At 37.0% G+C, this 20,485-nt stretch overlaps 10 protein-coding genes across 10 annotated transcripts; 5 read left to right on the top strand and 5 right to left on the bottom strand.

Moving 5' to 3' along the window:
- Nucleotides 1–828: 828 nt before the first annotated feature.
- MIH1 (putative tyrosine protein phosphatase MIH1) lies at nt 829–2,430 on the top strand (the record flags this gene model as incomplete). Its single annotated transcript, XM_446231.1, has 1 exon — nt 829–2,430. The coding sequence occupies one exon, from the start codon at nt 829–831 to the stop codon at nt 2,428–2,430; it is 1,602 nt and encodes a 533-aa protein (XP_446231.1).
- A 206-nt stretch (nt 2,431–2,636) lies between these two features.
- IMP2 (endopeptidase catalytic subunit) lies at nt 2,637–3,152 on the bottom strand (the record flags this gene model as incomplete). Its single annotated transcript, XM_446230.1, has 1 exon — nt 2,637–3,152. The coding sequence occupies one exon, from the start codon at nt 3,150–3,152 to the stop codon at nt 2,637–2,639; it is 516 nt and encodes a 171-aa protein (XP_446230.1).
- A 568-nt stretch (nt 3,153–3,720) lies between these two features.
- Nucleotides 3,721–5,037, top strand: RCH1 (Rch1p; the record flags this gene model as incomplete). The annotated part of the gene is made up of 1 exon (XM_446229.1): nt 3,721–5,037. The coding sequence occupies one exon, from the start codon at nt 3,721–3,723 to the stop codon at nt 5,035–5,037; it is 1,317 nt and encodes a 438-aa protein (XP_446229.1).
- Nucleotides 5,038–5,382: 345 nt separating this feature from the next.
- On the bottom strand, nt 5,383–6,771 carry ARP9 (Arp9p; the record flags this gene model as incomplete). Its single annotated transcript, XM_446228.1, has 1 exon — nt 5,383–6,771. One exon carries the CDS (start codon nt 6,769–6,771, stop codon nt 5,383–5,385), a length of 1,389 nt encoding a protein of 462 aa, XP_446228.1.
- Nucleotides 6,772–7,215: 444 nt separating this feature from the next.
- Nucleotides 7,216–9,354, bottom strand: HOF1 (formin-binding protein HOF1; the record flags this gene model as incomplete). Its single annotated transcript, XM_446227.1, has 1 exon — nt 7,216–9,354. One exon carries the CDS (start codon nt 9,352–9,354, stop codon nt 7,216–7,218), a length of 2,139 nt encoding a protein of 712 aa, XP_446227.1.
- A 1,124-nt stretch (nt 9,355–10,478) lies between these two features.
- SDH4 (succinate dehydrogenase membrane anchor subunit SDH4) lies at nt 10,479–10,970 on the top strand (the record flags this gene model as incomplete). Its single annotated transcript, XM_446226.1, has 1 exon — nt 10,479–10,970. The coding sequence occupies one exon, from the start codon at nt 10,479–10,481 to the stop codon at nt 10,968–10,970; it is 492 nt and encodes a 163-aa protein (XP_446226.1).
- Nucleotides 10,971–11,300: 330 nt separating this feature from the next.
- CSN9 (Csn9p) lies at nt 11,301–11,741 on the bottom strand (the record flags this gene model as incomplete). The annotated part of the gene is made up of 1 exon (XM_446225.1): nt 11,301–11,741. One exon carries the CDS (start codon nt 11,739–11,741, stop codon nt 11,301–11,303), a length of 441 nt encoding a protein of 146 aa, XP_446225.1.
- Nucleotides 11,742–11,991: 250 nt separating this feature from the next.
- Nucleotides 11,992–13,299, top strand: NVJ3 (Nvj3p; the record flags this gene model as incomplete). The annotated part of the gene is made up of 1 exon (XM_446224.1): nt 11,992–13,299. One exon carries the CDS (start codon nt 11,992–11,994, stop codon nt 13,297–13,299), a length of 1,308 nt encoding a protein of 435 aa, XP_446224.1.
- Nucleotides 13,300–13,800: 501 nt separating this feature from the next.
- Nucleotides 13,801–18,213, top strand: SCC2 (cohesin-loading factor complex subunit SCC2; the record flags this gene model as incomplete). The annotated part of the gene is made up of 1 exon (XM_446223.1): nt 13,801–18,213. The coding sequence occupies one exon, from the start codon at nt 13,801–13,803 to the stop codon at nt 18,211–18,213; it is 4,413 nt and encodes a 1,470-aa protein (XP_446223.1).
- Nucleotides 18,214–18,756: 543 nt separating this feature from the next.
- On the bottom strand, nt 18,757–20,286 carry SAS4 (Sas4p; the record flags this gene model as incomplete). Its single annotated transcript, XM_446222.1, has 1 exon — nt 18,757–20,286. One exon carries the CDS (start codon nt 20,284–20,286, stop codon nt 18,757–18,759), a length of 1,530 nt encoding a protein of 509 aa, XP_446222.1.
- Between the last annotated feature and the right edge of the window lie 199 nt (nt 20,287–20,485).

The raw sequence follows: 20,485 nt of genomic DNA, 5'->3' as shown, positions 1-20,485 counted from the left end.
TTTTACTTATTGAAAAAGAATAATTTGATTTTTTCTTGTATAATTTTGTTGCAGACAAAAGCTTTATATACATTTATAAAAAGGCTAATTGATTTAACTAACATGTCTTCATATCAAAAATAATATCACAAACATTATAGACCGAGAGACCAATGAACTTATTGAGACAAAAAATAATCCGGAGATTATTATTTTGATATTTACTTCCACTCAATTTTTTGCAACTAATTTTGTCAACCAACAACGCGTTGTATAGTTGCTATAACGATTAATCTATGCCCTGATTAGGAAATCGTTCGATACGCGCAGATCATGCACGTTAATATTATATGGTCTTGCTGTAGGGATAATAATGCTCTGGATAGTATCTAAATGGAGAGTTGTTCTAACAAATTATAAGTGTAAATATCAGATACTGCATACAGTGAATTAGTCATTGACTATCAAACATAAACTACAGAGTCGTTCGGATTTTGTTACTTTACAATCAAGGATCATATTTGAATGATCAAGTTTTAGGATCAGAAGTGACATCCCGGAAGTATCAATATCAGAAGCTCAAAAGACAATAACTCATACCCTTAATATTGCTCTCAAAACAAATTTAGAGGATTTTGTGAAAAATACTACTGATTAGTCCTACTTGCAACAGCAATTCATTTTCTATTGTTCCTCCATCAGTTTACATCAACTTACTGGATCACTTTTAAATTGGAGTGTTTAGAATAGGTTAAGTTGCTGCAGCTAATTAAACATCTGTACCAAGTTTTACCCTGGATTCATATTCGAAATAATCTTAAAGCAAACTAGTGACAATTAAAGCATAAAATGGTCAATGTGTTCCGTCCGAATGACTGTAATAGCTCAAACACTGAGAATGGAAAGACAAATCATACAGAAGCCAAGAAGAACATCTTTAAGAATGTTCAAAGTCTTTTTAGTTTAAAATCAAAAATAAATCATTCGAAATATGAGTCTACACACAAGAAAGCCCAAAGCGATATTTATGATCAACCTCAACTAGAACCTGCCTCTTCACCATTTCAATTCACAAATGATACACCAGAGCTTTATTTAAATATTCAAAATACAAACGAACCTACAGATGATCGTTTTAGTGTATTTCCTATGGAAAATAATTTATCAAAATCTGTTAATGGACCCCGATTTGTACAATCCCATGATGACTTTGATCTAGCATTAAAAGTACCTGATCTAGATAACCATGTCTCAGAATCTAACTTCAGAAGTTCTCGATATGACAGCAAAAGTTCCATTGATTCGGACACACGTTTTCTAAAGATGGACTGCTCACAAAGACGGAACAGCTCTACCAGTAATTCCTCTTTCTCTGGCCGAGTTTCCAGATCTCAAACAATCAGAGAAGAACGCAGAAATAGGAGCGAAAGCGGCAGAAGAATCAAGACTCTGTATGAACTAGATCAAAACAAAAATCTGGATATATCTGAAAAGGTAGTGACCCTCTCTAACAACTTTTATCAAAGTAAATTAACTGAGAGTCAGATAAATATTTTCCAAAAAGAGGAATGTTCAAATCCTCTATTTCCTCGTATTTCTGCTGAGTCATTATCTCAAATAATATTGAATAATACTCATCAACCACACTATAAATCATACCATATAATTGATTGCCGTTTTGAGTATGAGTATCAAGGTGGCCATATAAAAAATGCCATTAACATTAACTCCAAAGACGACATCGAGAAACAATTTTTACAGAAATATATTGAAATGCCGGCGTTACTTATATTTCACTGTGAATTCAGCAACCAAAGGGGTCCTAATTTGGCTTCCCACTTGAGGAACTGTGATCGAATTTTGAATTATGAAAACTACCCAGATCTGTGTTTTCCAGATATAGTTATTTTGGATGGTGGTTATGAGAAGTTTTACAGTAAGTTCCCTCAGTTGTGCTTCCCAAGGGCATATACGAAGATGGATTCTGTGGAAAATCTCCACCATTATGAAAAAGAATTAGATAAATTCAGAAAGGACAAAAGACGTGTTACGACTAGAAATAATTCATTAATGAAATTGGCATCCATTTCATCCTACCACAGCCTAGTCGACGAGGATAATATTCCGAACAAAGAGCATGCTCCAACGAAATCTCACGGTAAGCTAATGTTTGAAGGATTGCCGAGACCTCCTTCAGTAAAAAATCACGGACCATTAGTCTCAAGGTCTAGTGCTTCATCTATGTCATCCTTGGGCCTAGAAGCCCCACCTAAATTGGGCCTCGCTAAGTATATGGATGTTAACTCCTTCAATAGTGTCGGATCCAGTGATGCTGAAAGTTATTCATCTCGAATGAGTCGGAATAATTCATTCTCTGGTAGTGTACAAAGTGGTAAAACGTGCAATCAGAGTATAGACAGTGCTGGCACAACTCCATGGATGTTAGAATAGTCTTTCTGAAAGTAAAGGTACCATATTAAATAATTACCTAATGATAATTAGTAAAGAGTCATAATATCATACAATGAATGCGAATTTATAATACAAGTCTATATATTTACAGTTTGGCTGCAACATCCTCATCTTTAGGAAGATAATTTTAGAGTGATTAGAAAATGATACGTCAATTTCATTTAAATGTTAGCAATAATCTTCCATCAATCTTCCATAGGTGCTCGTAGGATACATTCCCTACCAGTAGTGATATTCAAGTCTGCATTCCATCTAGACGGTGGCCATATCACACAAATTGCCTTTCCAACAACCAATCCAGAAGATATAGGACCAAACTTGTTACTATCAATGGACCTAGTTATGTTATCGCCTTCAACCCACAAGTGGTTTCTAGGCACATGAACTGTGTCCTTGGGATAAGGAGATCTAGTAGATATAGTATCATACTGGATACCCTTCACTCGTTTGCAATAGACTTTGCTGGTATCCATTGGCGATCGAAACAGGATCACATCGTTACGTCGAGGAGGCATACTGCCGCGTACCCCCCATTTCCACAGCAAAACCCAATCGCTTTGCAAACCGGGATTCAAAGCCGGTTGCATAGAAGCACCGTCAACCCGAGCAACATGCACCACGCTATCAGTGACCGTTATATAGACTGGGAGCCAAGCCCCAACAACAACGGCAGTCCGCAGTATAGTTCGACCATATGACATTCTCGCAATATTTACTGTACAGTGACATGGCCACATCCATAGAATGGAATTAATAAAAACGCTATGTGATTCATTATTAAATCCCATAGCGCTGTGGCATCTCTGATGGTACGATCCACCACAGAGTACTTGGATGACGCAACAGTTCTTACACAGTTGCAGATGGGATTCCCCAGCTGCTAGTCATCGCTTTGACAAATTACGTCAAAATTTCAAGAAAAGCTAGAAAACCGGGGACCTCATCGAATCATTGAAAAAATATAGGTAAAGCTGCTAATAATCAAGCTTTGAGACATTATTTCATATATAATACGATTCTCTTAACTTATATCAAGAGCACACATTAATCCTAAAAGACTCTTTTGCTTGTCTGTTTGAAATAAATTAATTTCTGACCAAACTTTTTATGCTGATAGAGCTGGGTATATTAAATCACGGGCGAATTTATTTGATAGAGCGCTCTGCAGCCAGGTACAGTATTATTTAGGCCTATAGTCATTCTGTAAGGCAAAACATTGACTTACTACAAATAAGAAATAAAAGTTGTCCTACGTTGTACCTTTTTTCGATGCTCAACTGTGCTCGATGGAACAGATTTCTAGATGAACATCCGGCCATATTAAGAGTGTGGAATCACCCAATCACGGAGTTTCTAAAATCGCAATGGTTTTTCTATGTGCTAGCAATATTCATTGTCATCGCAAGGTTTGCTCCTAATTTTGCTAGAGATGGTGGCCTTATAAAGGGCGAGTACAGTATTGGTTACGGTGCTGTTGCGTGGATCTTTTTACAAAGTGGATTGAGCATGAAAACAAGCCGGTTAATGGCAAACATGACTAATTGGCGCGCACACCTCACCATCCTTGTTCTTAGCTTTTTAGTAACATCTTCAATTGTTTATGGTATTTGTTGTGGAATAAAAGCGGCAAATGACAAAAACATCGATGACTGGGTTCTTATCGGGCTTTTGATGACTGCCGCATGCCCTACAACTGTTGCCTCAAATGTTTTAATGACCACAGAAGCTGGAGGCAACGATTTATTATGTGTTTGTGAGGTATTTATTGGTAATTTACTAGGTGCTTTCATAACCCCTGCATTATCTCAGTTGTATACCGACAGAGCACCATTTGAATATGGTAATCCTGCTAATGGTAATAGTATTGGGTCCTTGTATGGGAGAGTGATGAAGCAAGTAGGACTTTCCGTTTTTGTTCCACTGACAGTGGGACAAATAGCACAGAATATGCTACCTAAACCAACCAAGATCTATCTTGATTTCCTAAAGAAATACAAACTCAAAATCGGATCATATATGCTTTTACTTATTATGTTCAGCTCGTTTTCTACAGCATTTTACCAAAGGTCCTTCACAAGCGTTCCTCATGCCACTATAATATTTGTATGTTTTTTCAATCTGGGTATTTATCTGTTTTTCACGCTTATATCATATGCCATGGCTAGACCATTTTTTATTCCCATATTGTTCAATGAAGTTCCTGATGAATCCTCATCCAAATTTTATACAACGATGTACAAAATTTTCAGACCCTTTTACTATAATAAACGAGACACAGTTTGCATATTATTTTGTGGGCCCGCCAAAACTGCTGCATTAGGTGTGTCACTAATTACTTCCCAGTACGGTGATAACAAAAGCCATCTAGGTAAACTGCTATTACCATTGGTGCTTTATCAAAGTATTCAAGTCCTTACTGCGAGCCTATTAGTTTTACCACTTAGAAAGTGGTGTGCTGACGAACAACCGGATATAACACCTATTGAATCAACTGATAAGAAAGCTATAGAACAGTATATGCTCTCTTCATCTAGAGGAAGCTCTGATATTGAAAAAAACGATTGCATTGATGAAAATGCAGCTTAATTATACACTCAACTATAGCTCATGCCGAGTCACAATATGTATTATAACGCATTTGCCTGTAATATTACCTATATAATTCACGTTAATATAAAATAATAACTAATACTACACTAATCTTTGTTTCTCCTTTTTGAGTCGGATATAGTGTTCATATTAATGTACCAAAAGACTTCTATGTATTTCTGTGCTGCGAAGCACAGGTATAGTACCTTAATAAGAAATTGGCAGTCAATAGATTAGACACTTGAAATCAATTACGCTATTAGTACAACTTTTGAATTTTATAAAAAATTCCTTCCTCAGTGACAACCGTTTAGTTATCAGAGAAACATAACATAGATAAAACTAAAAAACAATATCCCAAATTGCTGCTGGCCCTTTTTCATCATACCTTTCACGTGTAATATAAAATGTGTCCTTAGGATGTGTAAACACTTGTTTGCATACTATTTGAGCACCAAGAAATGGGATTTCTGAGTAACCATGCTTCTTCCATTCAGGGAAGTAATCTGGATATTTAGCAAACTTAATAGATGTTGGAACCTGTATGTATTCGGTTGTGGGTAATGTATTATCTAAAAATTTGTTCTTTTTCTTGCTTGATAAAGAAGCTTTTGCGGCGTCTTCTCTATCTTGCCTTTCTTCCTCAGGCTCCATAATGATGTGATCCTTGTAAAGCTGAGCAATTAGAGCTTCACGGAAACCTACTATAGATGATGTTCCTCCAACAACAATAATATTTTCCCATATATGTCTAGCTTTGGCTTTGTCATGAATATGCGCAAGTACGTTACCAACTCTATGAGATATACTTTCAATCAATTTCTCTGTACCTTCAAATCTTTGCTTACCTACGGTTATTTCTTGCCCATCATCATCATAAAAGCTATTGGTATCCAATTCAGCATTCTTAACATTTCTCTGCTTCTTCTTACGTTCTCTTTCTTCAAGTACTTCCCTTGTGTCACGCCCACTTGTAACGATAGCGGCAACATCCAAGGCTCCTTCATCCATCTCTTCACCGTCGTTTGTATCCAAGATTTCTCTTGCATCTGCGCTCAATACTTCAAATATAGTAGATCTCTTCAAAGTTTCTATCTGGGTTTCTGTAAGTTGTGGGAGCTTCTTAGCCAGCTCTGTGTTTATGGAATCCCCACCCAAGTTGATCGTCGATGTAAGATGTTCCATAGGTGTGTAGTCGACAACTGGTATAATATCTGTGTGTGTAGTGCCGATATCAATCACAAGACTGTTCTGTAGCGATACCATGGCAAATGTTGACGCCAGAGATAGTGGAAGAAGGAGCAGATTATTAATTTCTAAGTTCTCAAAAACAAACTTGGTAATCATCTCCAATTGCAATTGTGACCAAGTATGGTGTGTCACTAGAAGAACTGGTATATTTGCAAGATCATCATCAAAGGCTGAGGTATTTGAACTATATTTATCAGCCAGGATCGAGGCATAAAACAGTTTCAAAAAGTGCAAGAATGCTTCAAGGTCAACAATTGCACCTTTCTGTATTGGCCTGACTTCTTCAACAGTTTCTAGATCCCCAAATTGCTCTTTGGGCCCGTAATTGAAATTTCCGGCATTGTCTTTTTTCCTATATATTACTGTGGGAATCTCAAAAGTTGGTGGCATGAATGTCTCGTCATTCAACCCAAACTGCACTAGTGTACTACCTGATCTAGGATAGATCATCAGAATGCTATCTTGTTTAAATGGCGCCATCTTAATGAAAACTTGTTGATATACTTGAATACCTCACAATTCTGGCAATTTTCCTAAAGAGCTAAGTCTTGAAAAAACAATCTAGACAAAGGAGCGATAATTAATCTTATAAAAAGACCTCTATTTTCCTTAACCAATCCGCGGTATTCTTTATACTAATTTGATGAATAGTTGCAATCACGACTATAGTGCTGTTACTATTTATTTGATTTTTGCAAAATTCGTGAACCAAACTTTGGTGGTGAACTCGCTTTCTTGAAATGCTCTACCGTATCAAGTTATGAATATATGATGAAATATTGCAATATAATAACGTACATTAAAAATTATAACAAACAATATATTGAATAGTAAGTAATATTACAAATAAACTGGTGGTCCAATTCTATTACTAAACCATAGCACTTAAATTGATGCTAGGCTGAAATGATTTACCCCTCAGATTTATAATTGATTATGCAGAATTTGAATGAAATTAGATGGTATTAAGCCATTACCATGTGTTGTTGTTGTGTTTGAGTTCCCGTAAACTTCACCACGGTACCAATCTTCATTTACCACCTCAGTTAATAATAAGTAGTCTCCTTTTTCGAAGTTTGCAAGCTCCTGGGCTTCGCTGTTGATTAATGGGTAAAGGGCTTTCGCAAATTTAATCACTTCTTCCCCTTCTTTCGTTATGGTAGGCAATGTTACGGGCATACCATTATCATCAACTCTACCATAGCCTGAAGGCAAATCTTTCCGCCTGGCCTCATCACTATATGCTGTTGAGGATCCACCACTTTTTATTCTTTCCATTTCATTCAAGGCATCACTGATTGGGTTCACAGAGGAATCAAGTACCATTGACTTCCTTCTACTGCTATCTATAGACCGTGAAGATCTAACGCGAGACATATCCATACTGTTCTTAGAAGATTGATATCTGGGGTCGACCAATATGGTGTTACTACTTACATCTCTGTTGAATGTATTTGTGGATTGGCTTGGATGAGTTGTTCTTTGGGCAGTCGTATTTTTGCTATTTTCCAACTGATCATCAATTGTGCTAATGTTTATTTCTGGGGACTGTAAGTGACTCATCGATTTTCTCTTTCTATTAGCAGAGTTCCACGATTTAGCAAACCTTTGCGAATCGTCTATGCTGCTGGCCATGGAACTAACCGATGTAGCTAGCGAATCCATACTGCGGTGACTTTTGATTTTGTGACTAAAATCGGTAGGGTTAGATGATGTTCCTGAAGAAGATGAGGGTGAGAACGAGTGTCTACCACTAGAATATGAACCAGATTCGGATGCGGATTTTTCAATATTTTTTACAAAAGAAGGCTCCCTTTCTATGGATTTAGGCTGACATCCTACACGTAAATGATCCGATACCCTTCTATCTTCCTTGTCCTCATGAACACGCCTGCGTAGAGTCTCGTTTGTATTACGACCGTTTGAGTTACTATAAGGCTCGGAAGAAGAAGGAATAAAACTCGAAGGTCTGTGCTCAATGCTGGCACTTGAGTTCAGCATTTGATAATCATTTGATTCCGCTCTGTAACTTTTTCCATTATCTGTTCCCTCTGTTCTGGATACTTTCAACACTCTAGGTGTCACGGTAGTCTTCTGCAGTTGTGATGATAATTTACGAATGTTTTCCACATAAGGATCTGGACCTCTACTCATATGACTGGAGGATAAAATTTCCATTGATGGTTTTGAAGCTGTTGAGGTGTTGCCATTCACTAATCTGCTCGATCTTTGTCTCTTTTCCTTTAGTCTTCCGGTACCAAATTCACTTGAGAATTTACTTATGTCATCCATGGGTGTGAATGTTGCCAACTCATTGATCAGTGTTTCCATCTTTGTCTGTTCAATTATGCTTGTGTCAATTGCTGTTTGAGCGAAAGATTGCAATAACACTTGGATTGTGGAGATCCTTTTAATTTCCAAGTGTTGTAAGTCATGTGATAGACTATGCCATTCGTTAATCCAGAACTTCTGAGATGCTTTATATTCTTGCTTCAACACATTTAGCTGTATTTGAAATTCGTGCACATTGGACTCCCATTTTTTCTGTTCTTTCTCTAGAGACTCAATTTTTCTTCTGTTTCCTATTATGTTATTTTTGTTCAGATTCAATTCGCTTAGTCTGACCTCTGCGTCTCTCAGTTTCACCGATAGAGATTCACACCCTTTTTTCTTGTCGTACTTGTCGAACCTCAGTTTCTCGATACGCCCGCTCAGAGTTGTCAGCCGTGCACTCAGCTCGCTCTGTAGTGACTTCAGCTCGGAGTACACTTGTCTGTAGACCAACTCACTGAGCTTCGAGTGCGCTAGGGCCCTTGATCTCTCCAACGGGAAGAAAGACTGGATAGTTTTGAACAGCGCACCGTACTCCTCGCAGTAAGATTTGTCGTACAGGTCTATGGCGGCACCTAGCCTCCTAGCGTAGTCCTTCTCCAGCTCAGCGCGCAGCTTGAAGAAAGTAGTCAGCCCGTCCATGGACTTGATCCCGTTACCCACATGCTCCAGCAACACATTGACCCCATTGTCGTTGGGGTCCCAGAAACATGTGTCATAGCTATAACTCATATTTTTGTTGTTCACTCTAAACTCTTTTGGCGAAAAGGGTTTTTTAAATTTATCAGCAAGAAATACAACCTTCAATACCACAAAATAACAACTCTGTCTCTCTCTTTTGTATGAGTCGCTAAGCTTTTCATCAAATTATATAAAATAGTACAAGAACCCTCCCATCTGTATTTCATAGCATCTCCCTACACAATGAGTATTTACCATATGGTGCAATGTGTAAGTTCCCAAAGAAAAAATTAAAGATTTAACTACTTTAGGAAAATGGTAAACAATTCCAATAAGAAGAAACTCCCCTTCTATAATCCCAGTTGCACATAACAGTCTACGTATAGCATATGATATACGTTCATCAAGATACAGATTACGTACGATAGTATAAAAGGTATCAATGTGACCTCCAACTCGTACAGCACAATATAAGTGTTTGGTAATTTCTGTTTTATTTTTTGCAGGTGAAAGAGCTACACACAGTAAGGGGAGGGAGAGAGGGGAAAGAAGAGAAGAACCACGGAGAATGCCCTGTAGAAGAGAAGGAGTAGTGATTGTGATGCGCTATTGTTTGGGGGGGGGAATTCGGATGAATGGAGGTGGTTTTTGTTTTAAAGTAGAGACGGTACCCTTTTGGATAGCCCACTAGTTCTGACAGTACGTGCCAGTGATGATCCCGCAGAGAAAAGAGCAATTACAGACCCGTGTGGGGGGAGAAGCAAGCACTGATTTCGGGATTGCAGTACGGCCAACCCCCCATAATGCTCGCTGGGGTTGGGTTGTTCCGGGTCGGAGAAGTCCGTGTGAGTGACATAAGAGGCAGAGGAGGCAGAAGAGGCAGAGGAGCAGCGGGCAGAGCAAGTTTTTGTTCCTTCCAATTTGATTGGCTCTTGGTAGTCTTCGGGCAAATAGCTAGCCTTAACTTAGTGGGTACACACACACACACACAAGGGAGCCATCTCTTGGATACTGGGCTCTATTGGTGAGACTTGACTATATATATAATAATCGAATCCAAACCTATAACTCTCTTATGATTTGAGTTTATCACTGTAAGGCTAAAATAGCAGAAAAGAGGGACTACGAGGGAGAATATTTTACAATAGGAAATTAAAAACAGGATATTACAAGAGATGTTGCCATACGCTAGAGTTGTTGCCAAGAGAAGTTTCCAGACCTCGTCTGCCAGACAATTTGTGATTCCATTCCTGCCTTTGCTTCCACAGAAGCCAGGTGGTGTTCAAGGTACTCCAAACGATGCTTTCATACCACCAAAACCACACAAGATGGAAGGTTCTTACCACTGGTGGCTAGAGAAATCCTTCTCATACTCCATCTTACCATTGACCACAGTTGCATTTTTGACCACAGGCACTCTATCCACCGTTACCGACACAGCATTGTGCCTGTCGGCCCTAGGTTACTCCTACATGGAATTCCACTCCTGTATTACCGATTACGTGCAAACTAGACAGTACGGTAAGTACCACAACTACGCCTTGTACTTACTAGGTGCCGGTACCCTGGCTTCTTTGCTAGGTATCTACAACTTGGAAACCCAAAAGGGCGGTTTCAAGGGTCTAGTGAAATCTCTATGGTACGGCGAAGAAGAAGAGAAGAAGTAAACCTTAAAAGAAATTGAAGAAAATAATAATATCAAACTAGTTGAAGATAAAAAATAATACCAACAACCTTTAACACAAAATTGAAAACTCTCAGACTGGAATTTCTGACCCCATTGATGAATTAATAACTCTTTTACTTTACTGCATGCCCTTTTTTCACCTTCCACAAAATACAACAATTAACCTTGAAAATATCTGTATTCCTTAGAGGAATATACTCTTCCCTATTTATTTATTTATTTATCTTTCTATCCCATCCCAATACGTCTATATAATAAAAAAAATTGGTTTAGTACTCAAGAGTTATCTGGAAGTCGCTGGTCCTAGTATTTACAACTTGTCTGAATACGCTTGTAATGTATCTATTATTTCGATGTTTGTAATGACTTTGGTCGGATTAACGACCAATAATTCTCTTTCACCACAGTACACATCTCTGTACCGAGACAGTTGCAAAACTTTCACCTCACGAGCAACAGAGTCTATTGATACATCCATGATACCGTGATTACATAACTCTAACAGTATCATCTCGATGTCGTTGTCTGTTAATTCAATACCTGCCTGTGCATAGTTTTTTAGTAATGCATCAAAGGTAACTACCTGTTTACCATAGACGTAGTTTAGTATACTCAGCTTCACTAACACATTTCTATCCTGCGCATTAAGGGTGCCCCTCTCGAGGTCCTCTACAGTGCCAAACGCAAGTAATTCGCATCGTACCCGCTCATCACCCTCACTCGTCAACCATTGTGTTTTGTAACTATCCATTTATATTTACCCCCCCCTAAGCTTTTTTGCCCATACTATTCTAGCACCCTGTACTCTGATTATTCAAGGCCCATATGACTAGTTGCCATTGTTCTTCAAAGCCGCTTTTTTTTCCTACTCATCAGAATTTAGCGATGCCCCGGACCTCCCCCCCACACACAGACACACGTATGCCAAATAAAAAGCTGAGAGTATTAGACATGCCGTTGGGATGCAGCAATTGAACCGCGTAGATAGACGACATACATAGATGTCAGAAATCGCATACAACACAAACTCTAGCCTAGTCTCGAAGTTACAACAACAACAGCAGTTCTACAGTGCCAAAGTTAACGATGCAAGAAAGCAAGGTAAACAATCGCCAAATGACCAAGTAGACAAACCGTTCAGATGCCCACACGACAAGGATTCGCCAGCGTACTTGAAATCACTATGTAAATCAGTGTATCCCGAAACTGTATGGGCGCAGATTGACGCTACAGAGGAACTGGACGCAATTCAGTTCCATGCGTTAGCGGCGCTGTTGGTGAAGAATTTCGTGTCGAGCTGGTATGGTGTGAAAGTTATGAAGCTGGACCCCAAACATGACGAGTTCTTAGCTGCGATATTTGAAGCTATAGATACTACTTACACCGGACTGCGACGTAAATGCCAATTGATGGATGTGAACTCATTGCTTCTCAATGATTTACCCTACGTCATATCAAAACATATAAATATTCTGAGACAATTGAGATTGAAAATAAAGGGGCAGAAATCAGAGTTATATAGTCAACTGAGTATGCTACCCAGCGAAAATTACTTGATCGACCAATACAAACGGATTATTTTGGAATCATTTATCCCAAACGACTCTAAACTGCAACTAGTCTTTCTGGAATCAATCTTAAGGAATATTATCTTTGGCTCTGTACTAGACTCTATCTCCAATCCATTTTATATCCTTGAGCTACTGAACAACATACTGTTCAAGGTGAATCGACCAAGACAAAATAAAGAGAATATATCATTAAAATTTCGCAAATTTCTACAAGCCATTACTTCATGCTTCTATCATCACAAAAGAAACAGTTTAATTGAAATCGATTACACTCAGATTTTGAATCTGATCATATTAGATATCTGCGAACTCCATCTGAAGTCACCCGTATGGTTCGCCGTTGTAAATATAATCATTAGCGTTTCGATGACAACATTATTTTTCCGAGACCTTATATCTACCATTGCACTGAGGAATTTAGCGATGCTACGACAAGGACCCTTGAGTACATCTTACTTACTAATGAAAACTAGAAATACGTTATTTCCTAACGACAACTTGATGGGACAAAGAAGAGTAATCCCACAAGGCGAAGAGCTCGATAAATACAAAACCAATCTTACAAAATTGGCATACAATTTCCTCTCACAACACCATCTCACAACTGTTCTTATGCTATCCGAAAAGGATGTAGGCAGCTTCATAGATTTAATAAGCCAAGATAGCAGCTGCAATAAACTGTTCTTGCTTCTGTTGTTGGAACCAATAGTTGCTACCCTTATCTCTACAGGCCATTAAGACATAAAAAGAAAGGTGAAAGTTTGCAAAGACTGTTGCTCTTTTAATATTATGAGACTAAGACCCACACTCACAGAGTAACCCAAACGATACCTATATTCTGCTCATTTATAGATATATATACACTTCACTAATGCCATACACTTCTCACGTGTTACGTTTAAACACTTATAAGGTGCATCATAGACACGTGATCAAATCAAAGTTTTTAGTTTTTTTTTCACCGAATACTCGTCTGGTGCCACCCGGAGTCCGATTCCGCACATGGTGCGTCAAAGGTGGCAGGAACGCGAGAAACTGCTCAAGCTCATCGCATAAGAGGACCAACGTTTATACCAAGTTAGCTTTTATTTGGAAGAAGCAGTTCAGGTATACTGGCTAGTTAGACTTGATCAAGGTTGTAAACACAGTTAGGCTTGGGCATACTTCTCTTTGGATTATTACAGGAGACCAAGCGATAGGAAGTGTACTGTGTAACAGAGAATTACTGCTCGGCGGCTAATGGGATCTGTTGAAAATTATCCTGGCGAGAACTCGAACATACCGAAGCGATTACTAGAGGCACTTCGTATTCAGCCGCTCACCTTCCTCATACCTAAGGATGGACTATCTGAGTTGGTAACTGATTCTTTGGAACTTAACTATGTTGCTGAGCGACCTCAGTTAGACAATCTGCACAAATGTGAACTAGGAGAAGCTATATCAGATAAACCGGATAAACAGATTAGGATCAAAGAACCAGTTAATGAGTCATTGTTTTTCGCGAACGAAGAAAACAAGTTTAACTTGCTAAGTACACTAAGTGATAAAGCAAAGGTATTTTTGGAGCAAACTGGCACCCCACCCATTGCCAAACAAGTAGAAGGACCGTTTAAAAATAGTCGCAAACATTCATTTGAGGAATCATTTAACGATCCGTCGGAGTTGGATTTATCATATAGTTCTGATATCAAAAGGGCTAGAATTAGTACTAGTGTGAGTCAAAACTTAACCAATATAGGCGATGATTATGTGAACGAATTTAATAAGCTTGTTAACGCTACTGCTTTTGAGAATGATATCCAAAATGAGAAGAAAAATCTCAACTCAGAAGTTTGGAAGCTACTTCCTTCTGGCGACGCTGTAACGACAATAAACTTGATACAAAAAATTCATAGATGCTTACAAAATATAATAGAGTTACCCAATTGTTGGCCAAATATTCCTGCTGATAGTTTAGAGCAATTACTCGATATCACATCTAATAATATTATTGCAATGAAAAATGTTTCGATACGAAATCAAGAATATGACAATATCCTTGACATTGGATTAATTTCTACAAAAGTTATCTTTTTGGTTTACATTATGAACTCAGATAGCAAAGATTTGTTAATTGATAGACATGTTCTATCGCCAATCAACTTTATAAACGAGCTAGTATTAGATCTAAAATCTGTTGACGACGATATACCTTTGACTTTATTGTCCATGCTTTATGAAGCAATTTCACCGTTACCTGATTTCCTTTCTCTGAAGTCATTTATAGATGAAGAGATTATTACAAAATTTGTTTATGTTTTTGTTGATATAATATTTTTACCATTTGAAAATGTTCACTCGGACCTCAAGAAAGTAAAACTATTAAATGAAATAAAAATAATTGGCAGATCATCTTTACAAAATATGTTTATCACATTCCCTGCTCAACGAGATTTTATTATAGGAGAAGTATTGGCAAAGATAGAAGAACTTCCAAATAAACGCACAACAAAAAAATCATCAAGTAACTCTAATGATGACTCTATATCTGACTTTACAATGACATTAGTTCAATTCCTTTCGAGCATTAATATCTTTGACCACTGTAAAACCATTGATACTTGGACTCCTGAAAAGACAGATACCGCCATTCGTATGCATCAGGAATCTTCCAACAGCATAATGAGATACTGTGACATGATCGCTAATACCCTATTCGATAAATGCAAAGATAGTAATCCTCAAAATAAACATTTACTGGAGATTTATGTTTCAGATCTCTCAAAAATGTACGCACATCCAACTTGGCCAGTTACTGAATTCTTACTGCAATCAATAACCAAAAGACTTCTTATGGTTTTTAGAAGTAATAAGTCTACAAATATTAATCTAGAAACGACTGCACTTCAAAACTTAGGTATTATTTTTGGTAAAGTATTTGAGATTAAGATAGAACTTGATAAGAGCAATGAAAATGAAAATAGTGTGCTTAAATTAATAGAGAACAAGTCGGATCTCATTAAGTACTTTAATTTCTTTGACCAGTTACTAAGAAGCAGTTCATCGAATGAAGAGAGCATACGCTATTGGTCACTTAATATCGATTTTCTCCACTCATGCTACACATCTGATATAAAGTCAAATGATATCAAAAAATTGATATATGAAAAAATTACAGAATTATTTTTGCAAACAAGGAACTCGTCTGATTGGAGACTTAAAGCAGCTGTACCTGAGAAAAATACTTACAACAGTATATTGAGCATAGGCGGCTTATATAGACTCTATGATTCATATCTCAGAATCTTACTCAATTTAATATCTAGTGAGAAAATCAAACTACGCTCGACATCTATCAAAAACCTGTCAATGCTGGCATTGAAAGACCAATCTATACTTACTAATGTCCTTGTAAAACAAACCATTCAACGTAGATTGAGTGACTCTTCTACTTCAGTCAAGGATGCGATATTAGAATTGGTTAGTGTTGGTTCATCGTATATTAACTATTATGAAGAAATCAATGCAAACTTCAATGATGACAGCCCAACCATAAGAAAGCACGTACTAAACTTGAACGAAAAAATCTACAATAGTACAAATGATATAAACCTAAAGGTCTATGTAGCCTCAAGAATCGTTTTTAAGCTAGAAGATGAAGAAGAAAGTATAGTTGACAAGGCTACAGATATCTTATTCCAGAAATGGATCAATTTAGAGGAGGAAATGATTCAAGATCAAGATAATGTAATGATAGTCAGGAAACAAAACCTGGAAATCATATCCACAATTTTTTCATCTGAAGAAAAACTAAATGAGCTAATCAGCAAATTCTTCAAGTCATACCTATTGAATAAAACAATTCATAATAGTGCTGAAAATGCCCGCATCATTAACTCAATTACTCATATTATTGATACTTTAATTAACGAGGTTGTTCTTTTGATTGGAAAATCTTCTGACCACGAAGCCAAAGCTCTTCAAAATTATTTGAACCTTTTAGTAGAATTTTCTGAATTTGACGTTATTACAGTTAGAAAAGAGCATTTGTTGACCTTGTTCCCATACTTATTCAGTGAACAATCAAATGAATTGCAACTATTTCTACTATTCATCTTCAGGAACTCTATTGGTAGATTAACAAATTTCAAATCAAGCTTCCTGAGAGATTTAGAATTTTCGATAATCGAAAATATCTCTAAGATTGGTAGCCAGGAGCTTGAAACCAGTATTCAAATTCTTTGGGAAGTAGGTAATCAAACAAAAGATTACAGTAAGCTACAAAAAATGTGTTATTCGTGCTTGACACAAATCAGACAATATGTCGTAATTGCCAACTCGAACCCTGAAGAACTGCGACCTGATGGTAAAGTACAACGATTAATTTATATTTCTTCAAGCTTTGCAAAACTGGCAAACCACAATAATGACCAGAATGCCACCATGTTCCGTTATCAAGATGAAAAGATTTTTGAGTTTGTCGCCAAGTGTCTTCTTGTTTTTTCCAAAATAGAAATTAACCCCATTATTCGACGTATTGCAATTAGAAACTTAATTGGGATAAGTGGAAAGCATATCCAGCTATTTAACTCACCGCTTGTTATAAAAATATTTGACTATGAATTACGTGAAAATAGAGAGGAAATAAAATTAGTTATTTACCAAGGCCTGCACGAGTTTTTCTTGGATAATGAGAAGATATCCCTTCAAGAACACTTACTAAACACAAGTTCAAAAAAGATTGAAACTGTCAAGTCAATAAATAAGGATACAACTAAGAAGAAAAGATCTGCTGCTGATGGCCTTTGCTTTTCACTTGTTTCAAAGTTCTTGGCATACATATTGAATGACTGCCTATCATCAAACTATAAATTAGCTTTAAGTTGCACCAGATTGGTTAATATAATTATCAAGTATGGATTTGTTAATCCCACTTCTTGTCTTCCTGTAGTTATTGGGTTACTACTTGCAGATAACGAAAAAATAAAAACCTTGTCTAAAAAGACTTTGGATATAGTCACTGAGAACCATGAAAGCTTGATATACCCAAGTTTAACAAAAGGAATTGAGGCTGCAATGATGTATGCCGAAAGGACTTATTCAGAGAATTTTGTTGAACAGTATCTATTTCTGTATGATCTGCAACAGAATTTTATACCTGGAAAAAAATCTAATATTAAATTTCTTCAACATATGGCCAAAATTTTAACCAATTACACTAGAATCGTAACCACTAAAGGTTGCACTATCAAGGAACTTAACCAAATAGGATTTTTTTGCATTAACATGGCACAAATTAATTTTCAAAACCATTATGAACTTTACATTCTCATGCGGGAGCTAGATGCTATAAGCGAAAATTTGAAAGATTTTATTCTAAACCAAATACAATACAAACAATCACCTAAGTTCAAAGAAAGTCACATAACCAATCTGATAATAATTCAAACTCTTATACAAGAATTAGTATCGCATATTCTAAACAAGTACGGAATAAAATCAGATATACTATATTATGATGGTAATTTTGAGCAGGAACTCAAAAGTAAGGCATTACCATTTTTAAAGAAGCCTAATACTAGCTTTTTAGAGAAATTCGAAGAAACTAAGAGATTTTGGGAAGGAAAGCCGATTTTCAGATATTTATATTCATTGGATAATAGAGATGACTGAATTGAAGAGGATTTATCATATGTCATAACTTCCTTTGATTTGGTAAAAAATAATACATAATTTGCTAAATATTAACATAGAAGTGGCATGTCTTAATTTTGCAAACTGATCTTAAAATGTACATATGAAAACTTGCTTTTAGTTCTTGATGCTATCATTTACATAGATCCACTAATTACCACATACATTGGCAGCTGTCCTAACCCGCGAAGAATGCTTCCTAGCTGTTCAGTTCATGAAATCAATGATAGATGTTCAACAGACACTGCCTAATAATGAATGCTATTGATATTTTAATCAATTTTGTAGTGTGTGGTAACTTTGGGAAATTGAGCTTACCATTGTTCATGCCCTACCTAAAAAAGATTCCGGTTAACCTTATATTATTAACTATAAGATATGATCAAAAAAGATCTCTATTTAGTCCATTAAAAACAAACAAACATTGTTCATAAAATTCTTTCATTGGCTTTCAACTGATACATGCAAGTTTTCGCTGGTATTTATTGTAATGACCACAATCAGGATCACATTCATCCCTAATTATAGAGATGGATAGTATTTATCAGCTTGAGACAAAAGAACAACACTGTTTTTTTCGGTTGCGTTCATATTATTCTCTAAGTGGAAGTTTCCTAGTGGTGGCAATTGTCTAGTGTTGGGCATGGCTTCTACGTTTCCAGTATTTTGAATTATTGTACGATCCAGATAATTTGTTGTTGTGCCCGCTCCTTCTGAGGAATATCCCATATGTGGTACATCATTGGATTGATATTGACTATTCAAAATCAATTCACCATAATTACCGTCATAGTTAGGTAAAGTTGATGTTTCCTCCACAGTAGATTTTAGTAGCTTTTTCACTGGTAGTAGGTTGATGGGAGCTATTGAAGGACTACGCGGTAATGAAGAGGGTACGTCAGAAAGTACTGAATCCTCACTAGGCAACAAAATATCGGCATTCTTATATTGTTTTTGATCATTATCAATAACTTCATTATCTTCGTTTGGGTTTCGTAGTTCGTTCACCGATTTCGGTTTCAGTGTGTTTTCACAACTGATTCTTTGCGTCAGATTTGCAACTAATGTAGTAGGAGGATGATAAACTTTGAATTTTTTGATGTCGCCATCACCTCTAATGTTTTTCCAATGTTTTCTTTCCTGTGTGGTACACTTAATAATATATGGCTTCTTTAACGGTTCTGCAACTATTGCATAACCAGCATTGAAATTATTACTCAAACAAACCGTTAACGCACTTCCACATTGTCTTTCACGTGAAGCCTTCCGATGAGCTTTGATATCTTCAACTGTCATACATTCTTCTTCTTCATCAGACGAGCTAACATAGCCTGAGTAATATTTCCTATCCACATAATTGTAAATTTTGGTTCTGTCCGGACCATGGAACACCGAGGAATCTGATCTCGATATAGAGTTTGGAAGCATTGTTTTCTCACTCCCAATTTTCTTCACGTACTTAGCATTCTTTTTATTAAGGGATAACGTCCTCTTTTTCATGTTGTCAAAATTATTCAGCAGCGTTTGTATATATTCTTTAGTCTTTTCTCTCTTGGCCAACATTTCTTCCTCATCATTGGGGTCATTTATCTTTGTCACTTTTAGCAACGTCGGCTGCCAATTGAACATGTTCAGTTTATCGTAAACACCAAGCAATCTGTCTGCTTCGTTCTCCCCATGTGTTATATCCAATTGAATCATACGTGATTCCTGCCGAAGCATCCTCCTATGGTAATTTATGTATTTGCGATCGTCCAGTGCGGACTCTGCGTTCAATATAGGAGCGGTGCCAAATATATCATTACGTTTTATATCCAGTATCATCTTGGAGATAGTAGCCCTTTTCTCAAACGCATTAATACCATCAGGAGACTGAGTACCAACGGCATCGGAATTACCACTCGATACACCCCTAGTTACCAGTTTGAGTTTCTTCCGGGGATCTATCTCGTACTCTTCGGCATCAAAGTCAAACCTTTCAACACCTGCGTCGGAGCTCTGTCGTTTCAATCGCACTGAATCCTGTGATCCAGCCTCTGCCTTTATCTTCATCGCCTATTGCTATCCCTATGATGATTGCCAATTTTAATTTTCCTTTTATGGTACGAATGCTTGATTGCTTGGCAAACAAATGCAGAAGCAAAGTAACGTCTACAATCTCCTACACCATCGCATGAGAAACCCATTATAAATAAATCGCCATACAACTACAACGCCCGTAGCAACCACTATCCGCTTATTACACTTTCAC

This window comes from Nakaseomyces glabratus, chromosome F (genome assembly GCF_010111755.1).
Source record: "Nakaseomyces glabratus chromosome F, complete sequence".
NCBI lineage: Eukaryota > Fungi > Ascomycota > Saccharomycetes > Saccharomycetales > Saccharomycetaceae > Nakaseomyces > Nakaseomyces glabratus.
This window is presented reverse-complemented; position numbering and strand designations above follow the sequence as displayed.